Source organism: Calidris pugnax, unplaced genomic scaffold (assembly GCF_001431845.1).
Source record: "Calidris pugnax isolate Ruff unplaced genomic scaffold, ASM143184v1 scaffold54, whole genome shotgun sequence".
In the NCBI taxonomy this organism is placed as follows: domain Eukaryota; kingdom Metazoa; phylum Chordata; class Aves; order Charadriiformes; family Scolopacidae; genus Calidris; species Calidris pugnax.
In genome coordinates, this window is record NW_015090864.1 from 13,630,664 (window position 1) to 13,648,367 (window position 17,704).

General features: G+C 36.5%; 1 protein-coding gene across 7 annotated transcripts in view; it reads left to right on the forward strand.

Moving 5' to 3' along the window:
• The window catches only part of PARD3 (par-3 family cell polarity regulator), a 406,440-nt gene that overhangs the window by 172,781 nt on the left and 215,955 nt on the right, over positions 1 to 17,704 (forward strand). For all 7 annotated transcript variants that reach the window (XM_014945082.1, XM_014945087.1, XM_014945084.1 and 4 more), the window contains exons 5-6: positions 8,387 to 8,478; positions 11,418 to 11,501. In XM_014945082.1, coding sequence (XP_014800568.1) covers positions 8,387 to 8,478; positions 11,418 to 11,501 — 176 coding nt within the window. The remainder of the gene's footprint in view (positions 1 to 8,386; positions 8,479 to 11,417; positions 11,502 to 17,704) is intronic.

Below are 17,704 nucleotides of genomic sequence, written 5' to 3' on the forward strand. Positions count from 1 at the left end.
GTCCTGGGATGCCCTGTCTGGTCATGCCAAACCTTTTCTGGCTGTTCCCGTTGGCCATGGTTGGTTTTGCTTACGGGTCATTCTGTAAGGGAACTCTCTCACAAATCCATTATGAGATAAAATGTCTCGAGTTTTGTAAATCTTCAGAAACTTTGCATCTAAAAAAAATGTTTAAAAAATACATTATGGACATATGTTAATGTTACCAGGTGGTAAGAAAAGGAAGAGGTGAAGCTCGTCTGGTACTTTTGAACAAGAAGAGGCGTTTTGTGGCTCAGCATCCTAAGCTGCTGCTGTGACAATTAAGATCTATTTTAATATTACTGCTTTTCGAAGTGTCATATCCACGTGTCTTGTCTTTATTTGTCCTTGCAAGCATGGAGTATTATCCCCAACTTCTTAATGAGAAATGCAATTTTAAGTGATTTTTCCCACTATCGTATAGCAGGTTGGTAACAAAGGGCTCGATGTTGTCTTCAGCTTGAGGCATGGTAAGTTGGATATGAGAAATAGATCCTCAAGGTGTTACGAGGTTCAATTTGGCAACAATGTACCCATTTGTCAATGAACAGAAATTCAGGGCACTGGATTACCATCGTTATAATATTTTCTAATATGCCATAAGTATTATGGTGATACATATTATTTCTGGACTTAGAGTTGTTGCAAAATGGCTGGCCATGAAATGGTTGTTGTGCTACAATAACACTTGAGTCTTCCTTAAAATGTCCCTTATATATGATCTGGTGGGAACAGCTACACATTTTTGTTACCCATTTGATATCTGCCATCTGTAGAGGAACCTTGATGTATGGATTTGTTACGGTAGCTATCACTTTACAGCACACCTCCTCCCTCTGCCTCCCACCTCGGACTGTCAGTAGTCCCAGAGAAGTCGCTAAAATGGTCTGGAGTGGGATGCCCTCAGCCTGGGGAAAACAAATGTTGTTTTCACCCAAACAGCAAATGCAGTCTATGAGATATGATTACAAATACACATTGTGAAATGCTTGAGAATCAATGTTGCTTTAGACATGACTCTGGTTTTCTTTCTCTGTCAGATCCCATTTTGTGTCGTTTCCCTTGTGTGGGTTTGTTTAGCTGCTAAGTATTAGCAATTTTTTATTTTTTCCTTTTTTTCCCCTCACTCTACTTTCTCTGCTGGTAGACATAGACCATTCAGCTACATTAATTAACAAGCATGTTCGATCAACAGCAAAAAACCCCCTTGGAGTTTTAATGCATTTCATGCTGTTTGTTGGCAAGCTACCACTGTAAGGTCATGTCTGAGATTTTCTTTACTGTAAAGAAGCAGAACCAGCAAAATGTCTCAAGTTAAATTCACTAGCAAGAAAACCTTTTATCTAACCTACTAAAACTCTTAAAAGGCTCTTGTACTTTTCAGTGCTGTCTGCAGTGCCTACTGTAAAAAAGAATTAACTGCAGCATCATCTAGTAAAAAGCTTTTTTAGTGGAAGCTCCGTTAAATGTCTGAGCAGTATTTGTGATGTGCTCCTGCCATTAGCCTGGCGAGCTGTGCAATAGAGGTGTGTGCCACGTCTGTGCCATCTCAGTGACATATCGCAGGTTGTTGGTCCCCGAAAGACTACGAACATCTGAACCTCGAAACTAATACAGGCTGAAAAAGAATTGAGATGCTACAGGGCTTGATCAGTTTTTATTAGTATTAAAAGGCTTTTAATATATGTTTTTAAAAGAGTCATTAGTCATGAAAAAAATGGTAGTTAATCAAAACTGAATGAAGTGTCATATAGGTTTGTCAAAGGAAGGTTGTATCAAATTACATTTATTGGCTCTCTGCTGTTCTGCTTTTTGGACAATAGGAAATAAAATACATCTCTCTTTAAATCTATAAAAACATTTCCTTTCAAGGCGCTTCATAACAGAAATAGTGCCTTCATGAAGCCAACCAGTTTTAAGGCTCAGCTTGATCAGTTTATTAAATGGGAAATAAGAGATGATTGCCTGTGATAGCAGGGGATGAATTTGATATTCATCGGAGACCTGGGAAATCCCTTCCATTCTGTGCTCCTCTGTCTCTCTGTGGTATCTATTCACTGATTTGACTGAGGAAGGCAAATTTCATTTTAGAATAGTGAGTCATATAGAAACTCTATGTATATTGCCTTTCTAGTTATGGGATGATCATCCTGCACAAGGATGTGAATAACATAGGGATTCGATCGTTTTTTGTGATATTTTTTTTTTGTTTGTTTAAGTGGATGATGATTTTATGTAAGGTTTCTCTCTCTCCTCTCTCGCTCCCTCGATTACTGATAATAGCAGTGCACCTAGTGTAGGACTGATGTGGATTACCCAAAGCTCTTACCTAATTATTTGTGCATATATATGTGTGTGTTCAAGAGAGAGAAACCCCATTTTTTTTTTTATTCAATAACTTTTGTTTTTCCCCATGTGCAGTTTTTCTAACTGCTCTTCAGTTTTGATTGAAAATTGCCATTCTCTGGAGATTTGGCCGGTTAATCAAGAAGTGAGAACATTAGCACAAAAGCCTGACGCTGGTATATTTGTGCTAGTTAAGACACGGGAAATAGGTCCCTTAGGAGCAGTTTCCTATCAAGTCTGATCGTACAGAGAGAGAACCTACTTTATGTTGCAAGGACCAAACAAACATTTATAAAACACGGCTGCCAGGAGACTAAGAGCAAATAAAGTCTCTTCTTCCATAATCATTACAAAGAAGTGCAAGGGAATAAATAGGGAAAGATGAAGGGAAGGGCATATTTTAATAACATAAGCGTTATCTTTGCTGTGTTCCAGTTGGGGAAAAAAATACTGGTGTGCGGTCCTACAGGAGTGTTTCTTTATTGATAATGTGTCTTTCTCTACATTAAAATCCAAAGTACCTGTTGGAAGTTGTATACTGTTCCTTTCTGTTTGGTATTTATAGTATTTTCACTCACTACACTAAAGTTTTAAAAATTAAGTGCTAAAAAACAAACAAGTATGAATTCTTCAAAAACACAGAGGCTGTTTATTGAAAGGCTTTTATTTGCAGAGGAGTGTGTGTCTGATACATGTATCGTGTGCTGCTCGCACTGGTGGCTGTGCCCCTTCACCGCGATGGTTGCAATGTTTGCCATTTCAAGACCCTGCCTTTTTGCTGCTAATGCCAGTAAAAATGCTAGAAGTGTTGTATAATGAGAACATCCACCCCATGCAAAAATACTTAGCTACAGTTATTCTGCAGACTAGTAAAAATACAAAAAAGATTAAAAGATAGTTCCTTTGTGCAGCTCTTGTGTGCCCATGTGAGCCCGTCTCTCTCCTGAGGCTGGATCTCTTGTTCAGTTAACAACTTCACAAGTCAGAAAAAAAATTCATTTGTGTACAATGAGAACAGATTTACTACAATTTACAGCTAAATTTCCCAGAGTTCCTCTTTTCACTGAATACATTAAAACTTGACGTGGTTGAGCTTGCTTTCCAAGGGAAGGGCACCGCGGTGGGGCTGCGCTGGCTGCGATGCTGCCTTGCCCCTGCTGTGGGATGGGGCTGGGCACGGCACCCTGGCTGTCCTGGCTTTCCATAATCCCCTTCTCGGCACACAGACGAGGTGGAGGATTAAGCTCTCTAAATTGGGAGTAACAGCAAAGTCAGGGCAGGAAGACATGGGTTTGGAAGAAGGAGCCTGTACTTGGTGTTGAAGATGCAGTTAGAGACACAAGAGGAATGGATGTAACACTGCGGGTTGCAGAAGTGAACGAGGAGGTTGGTGATGAAATCTTAGCACAGCTCCTTGCACACGTGTATTGTGATAATCTCTACTTGCATCTTCCCTTTCTTTCGTGTTAATTTGGATTTATTCAGTGCACAGGGTACTTACTGCTTACCCAAGTGACGGGGCAGTTTTTTCTCTGGTTGGTCAGCGTTGCCGACCTCGCCGTGGAGTGCTCAAGTCAGTTGAAAGCAGAGTTACTATCTCTCATACAACCATTATCACTAAAATACCCAATCACTTTCTGGACAATAATGAAATACTTATTATATCCCTCTGAACTGAAAAAGAAACCCAACCCAAACAGCATTACTCCCATTTTTTTCAGTTATTGGTAGAATGGAGATGGTGCTTTAGAATTTGAGAGATGGGATTAAGTGTTCAGAGAAGACAGATTTGCACAGAACTCCTCCGTGCCTCCAGAGCCCATTTCCCATTGTGTCAGGCTGAAGTAGATTGTAATCAGCACTTACTCGGACCAGGCACCTAGAAATGAAGACTGCACAAATGAAACGTGTAGGAATTTAAGTGACTACACTAACTTTATTCAGACTCCTTGGCTGCTATTGAGTTTTCTGCAGGTAATCGTCTAAAGAAGATGAGGGAATGTGAAGAAGTTCTGCTTACATTTTGGGGGAGTTCATTACAAGTGTATCGAACAGCAGAGATGAGTGGGAAAGTGCTTCTTTGAAGATGAAGTAGTGGCTGGTAGTAATTGTGGATTTATCAGAGGCAGGAGCTGATATTTTGGTAATGACAGATAAAATGTCCAGTAAGATAGGGAAGGCATGGCTGCTTTTGAGCTTTGGAAATTAAACGAGGCAGTCTTCACTCAGAAATAATATCAGAAAATGTAATTAAAGGTTCTGTTTGGGTTCATATATATTGAATAAGGTTCTGTTGGCAAGCATAATGCTAACATTTTTTAACTTTGAGGATTTTGTAATCCTAAGAGCTAAGAAGGAAATTTTCTTCAAAAATGTAAAACAAATTGGCAACTTTTCCTAGCTATTTCATTAATGCTGTGCAGGTGAACTGTGAAATGTACCTTTCTGTATGCAAAACTCCTAGTATTAATAGTCTACTTTGATGAGTTAAGAGTTTTTAAATTGTTAATTTTATTACAGATCTTGGAACAATAATGAAAATAATTTTGGGGTTTTTTTTTGTTTATTTGTTTTATTTAGAACAATGGCTTGAATTGATTTGGCACCTACATAAACTACATATTTGCAAGAATCTGCTACTGTGTGCACAAACTTGTCTCTTACAAGACACAGGAATTTTGTACAGATCCATTTAGAAGTGAAAATAACTCTCAAAAATTCCTAATTCTCTTAAACTAAAATAAATTTTAAGAACTTTGCTTTCTTTTTGGTGCAATTGTATTTTTTGATCTCCATATAAGTACCCTAAATACATGACAGGCAGCATCTGTGCTTTATGGACAGTTATATCCATGTCTGGTGGCACAGCGAGGCTGGAGTGAGAAGCCCTGACTGGGTCATCTCAGCAAAAAGGGACTGGGGGCATTTTACACTGAATGCATCAGGGTGTGTGGAAGTGCATTTAAAAATGAAATGATATTTTGATGACTTAATTTTGATTCTGGAAAAAAATATAATTCTGTCTGTAGTGTCTGTACATTAAAAGGTGTATCTTCCGATATAGCAGGAATCGGTGTTTATTTATAGAGAGAAAAGAAGCCTTGCAAGTTTGGGAGTTGGCTCAAATTAGTTATTTCTGAGAAACGTCTGCAGTAATATCCATCTGGCTTCTCAGAAACTTTCTTGGTCTTCTAAATGTCCTTTTGCTTGGTTTCTCTCATGATAGCACATCCAGGTGGAATTTGCCTTTCAGAAGAAAAGTACTTTCCAAATAAAGAAATAATTGCTTGATGCAGAGATTTTCACAGCTAGTTACTTTTCTTAGTAAATCAGAATTTTAAGTCAAATCCCTCTGCAGGTGTCCAATTTTTCTCTCCGTTCACTTCAATGTAAATCAAAATCTGTGTTATTTTGAGAAGAAAAGAGAGCCTGATTACTGTAATATTAAAGATTTTTAAAAGGGTACATCATGCATCTGTTGATTATGGCGGTAGCACTTTCGTTAAGGTTGTGATTCCTCCTCTAAGCACCTATTTACAGGCACATGCATGTTTTTGATACAGATCTGTCTGGCCGGGAAAAGCCAGACAGAGGCGTGTGGGAGCTGCTGTTTCTTAATTGCTTGGATAACTGACAGTGAGCCTGGTTCCAAAACTCACTGTGTTTATAATTCTCGATACAAAAGGCACGAAAAGTAGATGTGACAGTGCCAGATAGCATCTGTTTCACATAGCTTTCCGTTTCTCATGTGTTATATGCTGATATTAAAAGGTAAGGTATGGTATAGGCAGGAGGGGTGGGACAGAAGGAAATAAAACGGGATGTTCATCAAGCAGAGAGCCTTAAGTTTTAGCTGACATTAGGGGGCCCTGAGAATGACAGCAAATGTTCTATCAGGACTGGGAAGTGGTGGAAAGAAGAATTTCCACAGGGATTTAGCTCGAGTCTTGCGCAGTGGGGTGTTTCTCAGGAGGGCACTGGAAGTAGGGCTGTCAAGAGCAAGACCAAAGGACTGTTGCAAAGACTGAGTGGGGCAAGGGGAGTTCTCTTTACAGACTTGTTTTAGACTAGTCAAGGATAAAACCTGTGGGGCTGGAAGATGGTCAAGTGTTGGACCCAAGTGGTACTAGGTGAATGATGCTCACATGGTGCACATGTAGATGTCTGCTAAAATGACACAGCATAAAGCAGAAGTTTATTTGTTAGTAAAGGCATATCTACTAATAAGTAGGATGGTATTTGAGTCTCTTCTTACATGTATGTATACTTACTGTATGTTTGCTTGAAAAGACCACACATGGAAAATTTCCAAAAACAGTGTATTAACAAAATGACATTAATTTCTGATGACCTTTTATCATAGCTGAGATTCAAAATTGTGTTTCATCATTAACATCGATTTTAGACTTGCAGATAGTAGCTTCAGTGCAATATAAATATGTAGTTTTCCGCAATCACCAGTGTCCCTAACTTCAAAATAAGAAACCCATAGCAACAGTGATCTGCAAGATGCTGTATGAAAAAAAGGTGGAATGCTTCTTTTTAATGTGAAAAACCGCCAAATATTCCTATATGTACCTGTTTGTATGTAACTTTAGAATTGTCATGGAGATTTTAATATTTATTTATTTATTTATTTATAAACCTTATGCAGTGGTACATATAGAACTTCATCTGAAATCAGTAAATACAGAACTGTGAACTAAATATGACACTAGCTTGTGTCATATTTATGGATTATTCTTTATGTTGGGCTTATAAGCAAATTTTACTATATGGAAAACATTTTATTTTGAGTTCTTGTTTCCATTCATAATGCAGTTCAAGGCAGGTTCAAGATGCTGGTTAACCTTTGAAATGTATTACTTGCCTAGTGCTTAACAGAGATAGATGACGAAGAAGTGCATATTAAAGCCTCTCAAAACACAGAATCATCAATCTTCAAGTAGCCTGGCTTCACGCGGTGCGCTGCTTTCCAGGATGCACAAGGCATATCTACAGCCCGTGGAAGCCTGATGCATCCAGCCTCTTGCTTTTGCAGATTCTCATTGGAAATGTCAATTGGACATTACCAACTACCTCTGCCTGCCTTTAATATCTCTTCAATAATTTAATATATTGTCTGACTCTGTGTGCTGAACTCATGACCTATCACTTCTTATTTTACTGACTTGATGAGTCTAACTCTAGAATCAAAGTCATCGTTTGAAACCTACCGTTCACACTTTATAGTGTTTTCTGTTTGGTCACGGGGGTAACTGAAAGTGTAGAATTCTAATAAGTAACATAGACATAAGAACGGTTTTAGATCTTGCTGGTAGTCCTTGAATTACCTTGATTTAAATTTGAAAGTACAGCATTCACAACTTTGACATTAAAATTATATATTCGGTGAATAATGTATGTACTTTTTGGAAAGTCAAATTAAAAATAAAATCAATTGGTGAGCATTAGAGCCTCACGTAACTCTTTGATGTCAGCCTTTTCTGGCATGCTATTAGTAAAGGCCTGTGATAAAATGTTTAAAGAGGTCTTGCTACTTTATAGAATTAAACAAGCTGCATTTTCTTATATCTTTTTTGACTTTTTGCAAATGAGTCTGAGCGAGCTGCCTTATGTATTAATTCAAGTCCTCAGTGACCTGCCCAGAAAGAACTTGGGAGGAGTTTGCCCAAACGCTGCTGACCGTCAGCTGATTTTGTGCTTTTATTTGGGTACCTTCTAAAAAAAAGTGCTGGCTGTGATAGCTTCTTTGACGTTACTTTTACAACTGCAGTAAAATTTAGTTATAAAACTGACTAAACTGTAAACATCATTACAAAAATGCATAAAGTGACAAAAAACAATTTACATTTTCAGACAGCAACAGGAAAGATTATTGTAGTTATGGAAGCACACATTTCCACTGCACTTGTGGTAACCTCAATAATCTGAAAATGGTAAAATGGCATTATTAAAATGAGTTAACCTATTAAACCTAGGTTTAAACGTTTTGGTTTTTTTTTTTTTTAATATCTAGGATGAAGATCGAACAGAGGAGGACAAGGGCAGAGTTGAGCCTGTTGGACATGCAGACACTGGTTTGGAGAATGCTACCAATTTTTCCCTGGAGTAAGTTACTGGCAGAACACATTGTTTTAACGATGAGTATTGAGTCTGAACACAAACCAGCAAAAAACTCAGAATACTTTGAGTGATACTGCTCTTCAGAAAGTGGGGCAGTCTTTTTTAGGTCATGTGTCATTTCGGTTTTAAACAATTTGCTTCGTGGACCTTTTTAAAGCAGATTTTGAACAGTTTAAAAAGCCTGTGTTAAAGATGAGCATGGGAAACTTGACATTTATAAGGGCTGATGCTACAGTAGATTTTCTGCATAAAAGAAGATGCTTATTTGATGGAACTCTGAAAACTTAACGGATGGAGTAGGGTCAGTGCTAGCAGGAATTAATCGACAAGCAAGAATTTCAAAAGGGAATATTTTAATTCCTGTCACCAGTTCACAGTCTACTGGGAATATGGGGGGGGTCACATAAGTTGTGTGGTCAAAAGCCTCATACTTTGTGACTGGATCAAAACTGATGTTGTTTAGGACTGGGAAGCTCCTCCTAATTTTAAAAAGATCAGTAAAGTATATTTTATTTCATCACAAGATACAGAAAGCTTGATCTTTTGGATTTTATTGCGAAGAGTTGATCCATACCTCGTGATGGAATTAATCACAAAATATCCCTTCTACTCTTAAATGAAACCTTTTAAAGTTGTTAAACCTAAATTTTAAATAAAGACAAATCTTCTGTTCCTATTATTTCTGAATTAAAGTATGCATTAGGTGCAGAGGGTCTAAATGTTACAGGTCATGGTGACATCTCTTAGGCAATACATTCTGAGATTTACTCCGTTCGATTTACAAAGTCTGTTACATTGCAAATTCCAAATGCAGTTTGCTAAATAGAGTTTTCAGAACTTCTGTCAAATTTAATGCATCTTGGTGTTGCTTTTAAGTAACTTTTTGACTTTTCATCATATGCTACTACATTCTTTTCTGTTTTGATACCATACTTTTTAAATGTTTGTTTGAAGTAGTTGGCCCGGACTTCTGAGAAAATCAGGAAGCAAAATTGGAACAGTCTCTCTTAGAAAGGGATCATTTTCTGTTATAGAGTTTAACAGTTGAATTTAGGATTTTTTTTTTTTAAGAAAAAGTATGAGAAAAATGGGTGCCTAGACCATAAGAGTGTATTTTGGAAAAAAAAGGTCACTGGCTCAGGCAGTAGAAAAAGTTAAACAGAGTAGTCTGGATATGAAAACTGACTTTAAAAAAAAATATATTTAAGCTGTATTTCCAGTTATGACAGTTCCTAGTTAATCACATCAATTTTCATTTAGACTCTTTCTCAGCTTCAGTTTTCTTTTAAGCTAATAGGAAATTCGGAAAAAAAGTTACTTATAGCGGGCAATAGGGTTACCAATAGCAAAAGATGTCTTTTAGTGGACCTCTTGGATGTGAATGACTTTGCTTGATTCCCTTGAACTTCTTTGCACAAGAGTTAGCCTTAACATACAGTGGGAATGAAGTGAAGTTAGCCTATGCGGGAACTGAAACAGGGAACATACGAAATGCTGTCAGCTTCAAAATGTTTGTCCAAGTCTGAAGAATAACATGTTTTTGGCTGATATCTCTCAGTGGCAACAGGGACAGAGACCTTCCATTTGTCGTGTTTAAGAAGTGAGTTTAAAAAAATCAGACGTGAATTGAGGCATATGGCAAATGTAAAGGCTACCTTAAAAATATATTAAAAAAATTAATATGGAAGAAATATGAAACCAAAATGTAACGCAGGATTTTTGTTGACTTCCTAACGATATGTGGTCTGGTTATTTTCAGATTAAGAGCCGCAAGCTTTTATGATGGGCCACCATATGATCAAGAGCTTATTGAAGGAAGTAGGAAATATTTTAATGCTATCATAGGGCATTGGTCTTGCTCTTAGCTCAATTTCCAGATTAAATTTGATTTGTGCACTTATGAGAAACAAGCTTCTCAAAGATCTGTGTGTATATATATATGAAGGGCCAGAAAATATGGAAAAAGTATGTAATTCTAGAGAGATGCATAAGCCACAAATTTAGATTGTGGCTTCCATTCAGATCTGTCACTTCCAGATTTACTGAGAGGTTTGGCCTTCATGTATTTTTTTCTTATTTGAGTATTTATAACTCTTTATGGTCTATGCTCCATACTCCACCTTTCCAGATGTGGGCATGTTTCAAATGCAATAGTAGATTTGGTCCAAATCTATTTATGGAATTTTTGCATGTCTCTGAATGTCTACTTTCCTCTATCACTTTTTTCTTCTCTGCAGCAAAAAGTTTAATTGGAAACTAGATGCATAGTTGCTTCAGGAAGGTGTCTGGTTGGTTTTGAGTGTTACACTTAAATCTTACTTTGGAAACTGTGCCTAGTAAGGAGACACAGATACTGCGAGCTTCCAGTAAAAGAAATGGAATTACAATAAAATGACGTGTTTTAAAACTAGAAGGTGTTAGTCAACTATAAATTTAGTAATTCTCATTTGATTAAGGAGTAGTTATGTAAAAACTAATACTAGGGCTTAGAGTGGGCTCTCCCTAAGATAAAGAAATAAAGCATGCTAGTGCTGTGATGAGCATTTAGGCTTCTGAGGAAAAAACATGTGGTATTTAAGGTATTTCTGCTCAGTGGTCCAAACCGTAAACTTTAACTTTAAATATAACTTTAGAATAATGAAGAAATGAAATAACATGCATGCGATGATGATACCTAACTTTATGTAGCAAACTAAGTTTACAAAAAATTTGATTTTTGTTTGTTTTATTAATTGAACTATTTTTGATGATTGATCCCCTTTCATGCCATCAGATTAATCTTCAGGTACGTAGCGTTCAACAATGCTTTCATCACCATGACTTGATTTCTGGAATGGTTTTGTTTTTCTGTGTATGCTTGTGTGGGGTTTTTTGGTTCCTTCACGGTACATGTTCATATTCCCTCATTCGTCATTGTCTCACAGTGATATGGTAAAGCTCGTAGAAGTCTCCAACGACGGTGGGCCTTTGGGAATCCATGTAGTGCCTTTCAGTGCCCGAGGCGGAAGGTAACGTATCGTGTAGGATTTTAATTGATTCGTGACTTGCTGTGTTTTATGTAGTTGTGTTAATTTTTGTATTGTGTGCCTTTGCCTTCTGCAGAATATTGTATGTTTTTCAAAAGGCAGTCTCACTGATTAAGGAATGCATGTTTACTGACTCTATACTTCGAACGGACTCTGTAGTGGAAAAACTCTGCTTAAAAGGAGTTAGGATTGCGGGGTTGTAATAGAGGTTCTGTTGTGATCTCACAAGAAATTGAATTTTGAGGATATTTCCTTTTGGACTCTTAAAATTATAATCTAATGCTTTAGTTCAGGTGGATATGTATCCAATGTTTCCCTGCTGAGTATTTAGAGCCACAAGTTCCCAAATAACAGCAGGAATCTAAACCAGAGGCATCCTGCGCCTGGGCTTGATAGGAGTGGAAGGGAAACAGTCATCATGCTTTTGATATTTAGTGTTATCCCATCTGTTGGGGTTAAAATGAAGTAGCAAAACCAGTTGAAACATTCTCGTTTTGGGGAAGGTGAACCTGTTTTGTTATATGACAGGCTGGAACTTCCTGAAGTTGTATCGTTTGCAAAAAAAAAGGGTAAAGAAAATCCTTTACGGTAAAAAATACAATGTAGAGGGTTAACTTAGTAAACAGAATGCATCATCTCTAATGCTTACTTTGGTAGAGCTTTAGCATTTAGGGTCATTAACATTGTCTCAGGAAAATAGCTTAACTTTTGTAGTAATGCGTTGTGGATATGAAGTTTTTAAGTATGTTGGAAAATGATAGTTCTTCAGGAATACATGCAAATATTATTTTGGTGATGTATATTCTAAATATACACTGTATTTTCCCCCTTTAAGGAAAAGGGAAACAAATGCATATTTTAAAAAGTAATCTTTGATTACACATGAAGGGGTGTTATGTTCTCACGTCTGTCTACCCAGCAGCAATTTCAGCTTAGTAATTAAGAGCAAAACTAACTTGCTATACATATATATATCTCAAATGTTAATATCCTCTTTTTAGAAATGATAAATGTATTTTTCCTTCTGTACCAAATACCCTCACAGGATTTTAAACACAGTGTAAGAGTTTTATTTGCAGTTGGTACTTTAAACCCAATGCTATCATAGCCACACTGACGTGTATTATGAGAAAATGTATTTTTTCTTCATTTAAGGCTACTTTTTCTGAGGACTACAAGTATTAAGAACCAACTTTTGTAAAGTAGTACATTCTTCTCTTCATAATCTGAAATTTAGTAAATTCAGTGTGGGTATGGAAAGGGCATTTGTGAATGGTGCTTCAAACTTAAGCTCAGAAGTAAATCCCATGGAGTTGGAAATGGTTGAAATGTTCACACAGTTATCTGGGATTTAGACAGCGTGACGGCCAAGAAAAAGACTGGTTTAAGGATGTTGGCTGACTGCTAAGTACTTGTTTAATAAAATTGATGTTAGAAATGTAGATTTTGACATTTTGAATAAGAATTTTAACTCAAGTAAAATTCACGTCCAGGATGTTAATGTGGTTGTCAAGTCTGAGGTGAAGTTTAAACTCTTTATACATAATGAGAGCATGTAAAATGAAAAAGCTGTAAACACAGAAATAAAATATCTCACTTTTTAAAGGATGCTACGAAGGACTTTTAACTCTTTTTTTTTTTTTTTTTTTTTCCCCTGGGTTTGGGATTATATGATAAAGTTTTGTTACAGGAAAGCCAATCTTAAATATAGTTGCTCATACTTCAAAATCAAATTCTGTTCCAAGGGAGATAATTTGTATATTAAAATTTTTCCACTTTTTCTTCATAATACTAGAACTCCCCCATTGAAAAATGGATGGTATGTGCAATTTTTGAAGCCCTCCAAAATAATCTCATGGGGGATTAATGTCTTCAAAGTGTGGAGGAGCAGTCAAAATTGGAGAGGACCTCAGATATTTCCATAACATTCTATAACTTTTCTCCCATGTTTTCTGCATTGTAGTGGAAGAAAAGTAGAGCTCATGGCTCGGAGTGGATGACAAGCACTTGTGTTGTACTGCTGCTTTACTGTCAGCTGTGCCCACATCTCTACATGCTTTCAGAGAGAACAAACACACTTTTTCCAGCTGCCTGCAGTGTGGGCAGGGAAAGGAACGCACCCATCCTCAGTTTTGGTGCACTTGCTGACAGTTTTTAGTTCCTTTATGATATTTTTTTTTTTTTTTTTTTTTTTTTTAAAAAAAAAAAAAAAAAAAAAAAAAAAAAAAAAAAAAAAAAAAAAAAAAAGTTCTAGGAAAAATATTAAACCCTCTGCATAGAGAAGTTAGTCTGATGACTAAATTAGGTAAAAATTCTGAATTCTTGTGTCTTCATTGTTCATCAGTTCTTAAGTTATCTACAAAAATTCCTCGTTTTGTTTTTTTTTTTTTTTTTTTTTTTGTTACTGCTGGTCCTCCAGCTCTTTTGAGCAGATAAGAGACACTTGGTTCTACTTTTGCTAGATTCAGAGGGAGAGCAGATGCTTGGCAGGGATCCTCCTCTGCCTGTTTCTCACTTTAGCACATGGCTGCTCTTTGTTCCTCCTCTGGCTGCAAAGTGCTCTGCTGTGTGCTGTGGTGAACTAACGTGATCTGCTCAGTAGAAACCAAAATACACAAAACCAGGCACAGGACTCGGTAAAGACTGTGAAGGATATCCAAAAAGAAAAGATAGGATGTATCACATAGCTTAGTCCATTGGCTCAGTGTTGTTTTATAATTGTTTGGTATTCGTATCCAGTTATGCTTTGTTTTAAATTATTTTTCTTCCAGTTCCTTGCTTTTGCTTTTGAAAATGTTACTTAATAGGCAAGGGTTATTAAATCAGTAATTTTAAAAATGGAAATAAGCAACAGGCCTTCTCCTTCCAGAGAATGCCCCCTCTCCTAAAGCAAACTCCCCAAACCTCTAAAAATTATATGCCATAACTATGTCCTGTATTTATATTGAGGAAATATTTTACTTTTTCATGGTCTTTTGAGGGTTTAGGTTTAGAGTAGGAATCTGTCTTCAATATTGGCTTTTGATCTTGAGCAAAGTCAGTGAAGATCTCTGCCTTGTCTGTATAGATGCTACTAATTAGTTCTGCTCCTAGTAAAACTGAGATATTATTTAAATGGAAAAAAAAAAATCTCTCCATAATTCTCTGGGAAAAGTACTATTGATTTGTACAAACAGGGTCAAACGTTCTTCTGTGGATATGTTTCCTTCTTACCCTTCTGTTTTTACCCCTAGAAGTTCATCAGTCCTTTATTGGCCTTTCTGATCATATGCTTTGGATATCAGAATTTGTTCACCTTATCAAAAGGGAGGAGGGGTATACATATTCATCACCTTATGGTTGTGAAGTTTTTCAGGGTAAAAGTTTTGTTTGCAAAACCTGCTTGCACATTTTTTGTGATGGCATAGATGCTGTGCTAAGCAGAATAGGAGGCATGAAAATGAAAGCAGAAAGGACAAAATAGAAAGTGAACAGGAAAGTGTTTAGATAAAGAGTAGAGCAAAGAGGAAACAGGTGAAAGCATAAAAGGAAAGAAAATTCTACATCTGTGCAAAGTTGAGCAGCGATCCTTCCTTCCTTCTTGGTACAGAAGAGCATAGGTGCTCAGACAGGAGAGAAAGTACTCAGTCCCTTAAGAACAGCATGTGAGTAGTCCTGGCTGATGGAAGATGTTATGTTGTTGCATAAATGGGGTTGCACTGAGTTCTCCTCTGCAAGCTTATGTGGCCTTTTCTACTTTTAAGAGTCTTCGAAATCCTCTCAAGCTCTATACCCAAGCTGCTCTTCTGAAATCCTACCATGTCTGTCTTTGGAAGGAGGTTCAACTGACACATGAGATAACATCAGAAATCTCTCTGAATAATGATAGGGAAGTTATAGTCCCATGGTCCCAAGACTACTTTGAAGTGTACTTAGTATAACAGAACAGAAAAAGACTTGGGTATTCATCTGAAAACCCCATAAAGAACATCCATTAATAAGAATCAGACACTTTGATGCAGAACAGTGAGCATGTAGGATTTTGCCAGCTGGTCTTCCATTCGAAGCATGCCACAAACTCCACGATAAACCATACATCTAAAACCTGGCAGATAAAAGTATTTAATCTTTGTTTTTATGTTATGTATCTTAAATGTCTTAAAAATACGAAGGGAGTCTCAGAAGAATGGGAAAAATATGAGACCGAATTTTGTTGCTTTTAGTCACTTTCAATGACAAATTTAGCAGATTTAATTAAAAAAAAAGAAAGAAAAACCTCAAATGATGCATGCACAATCTCTGCACTAGAACGTTATTTGTACATTTTTCTTTTCTATAGTTATCTTTTTTCTTTCTTTTTTTTTTTAATTTTAGTGGAAGTGGCCTTCATTTTCTAGAGCTTATGAATCACTTCATATTTCACTGTAAAAGTTTTGCTCTTTTTCTCAAGATACAAAGAAAACTAAAGTAATATCTAATGCCTGTTGTCTATACTGAGAGTCCTTAATACAGCCTTCAAGGTGCCTCTGTAATGATCATATTCTGTTTGATCATCTAGGAGGTATGTGTTATCTGCATCTTCATTTATTCCTCTCCCGTATTTCCAACCTTTTAAGTCTCAAAGGTAGCCGTGGTTTTCAAAAACATACGCATTGGGAAGAGGTTCCCTGTGGTGTGAATGTACCATTGTCTCACTCTTTTAGTTGAATTCAAGGCTTTATTTGCCTGATCTCATCCTTTCAAAAGTTATATAAACTTAATTTGAAGTATTATTCAAGCTAAAAAGCTGAGGAGTAGTTACCAAAGGTTGGAAATTGGTTCTGAACTTCAGGCGTGAAAGCTGATAGTTATTTTTATGCCTCTGCAGAATGCCGTGACGTCAATGTTGTGCAAAGGAGTTTATCTCCAATTTAGCATTGATCAGCCACGATAATTTAGCTTGAACAAACAAGCTGATTTGCTTGCTCTGACCTTCGAATCTCAGGAAGTTTATACCGTGTTTATGTTCCTGTAGAACTTCTCATTGTGTGAAACCACTACACATCGGCTTTTCAATCAATCCTTATTTTTGCCCCTTAATCTAGTTTTTTTTGCCTTTTCATGTTAGTGACTTTACATAAACATCTAAATTGGTTATTTTCTGTTCTGTCTGATTTGATTATATTACAGTTAGCTTGCAGGTAATAGGTAAATAACTTCAGTGTGTATGTACAATGGGCGGTGATGGCCAAATCATATTCTAGATGTTCAATGTAATATTTTTATTACTCTCAGAGTATTTACACTGTCAGTTTTTATTAAGATAAATTATCATCATTTCCATACAGCTGGATGGCATGTGGGGAGTTCACAATTTCAAAGAACTACCCAGACTAACTCAGGCAATTTAGATGTCAATAAAACATTCACTGCTTGTTTCTAGTTTTATCATTGGTTGTAATTTATACTGAGAACTGAAATGTTAACACATGTAGCTGAGTTTATTTTAATTGTATAATTAGAGTAATGAACCTTGTGGAAATACAGTGGTGCAAATGGTAATATAATCTAAGCTGTTTACATTCCCAATTAGATATTTCAAACAAATACAGCAATTGAGCTCTGTGTTTTGATACTCTTTCCCTTCTGTCCCCATGTCAGCTAATGTTAATCTAAAACAGTGCAGGTACCAAATTTCCACTTATAATTATTGTTTCTAGAGGGTTACAAACTTTCACAATGTTCTGCAGAGGTTCACAGAATATTTAATCCCATTCTTGAGGAAGTTATAGTTTAAGATGTTTATAATGGAAGAATTTATGTTAAAGACATGTTGACTTACCTTAACTGGACAAGATTAAGCAAATTCAAACGCACCCGTATATTTGTATGCTACATGGTTCTGTTTAAGCAAATATATATACTGACTTTTGTATTTTATACTAGATTAGTTTACAGGCTTTCAAAATTTGTATGTTTTCTTAATGTAGGAAACGTAATATTGAAACTGTACTAGAGCTACATCTCCACTTATCAGGATTAATGGTGGTGGCGTACACCAGGGAAGAAAAAATCCAATTAGTTTTTAGGTTATTGCATATTTGCAATATCAGGTCTACTGTTTATCTCTAGTTACTGCAACAACAAACATGAATTCCCATAATGCCTTTTTTTTAGAGTAATATTCTTACATCTAACCATAATATGCTGAAGAAACACTGTAGGAA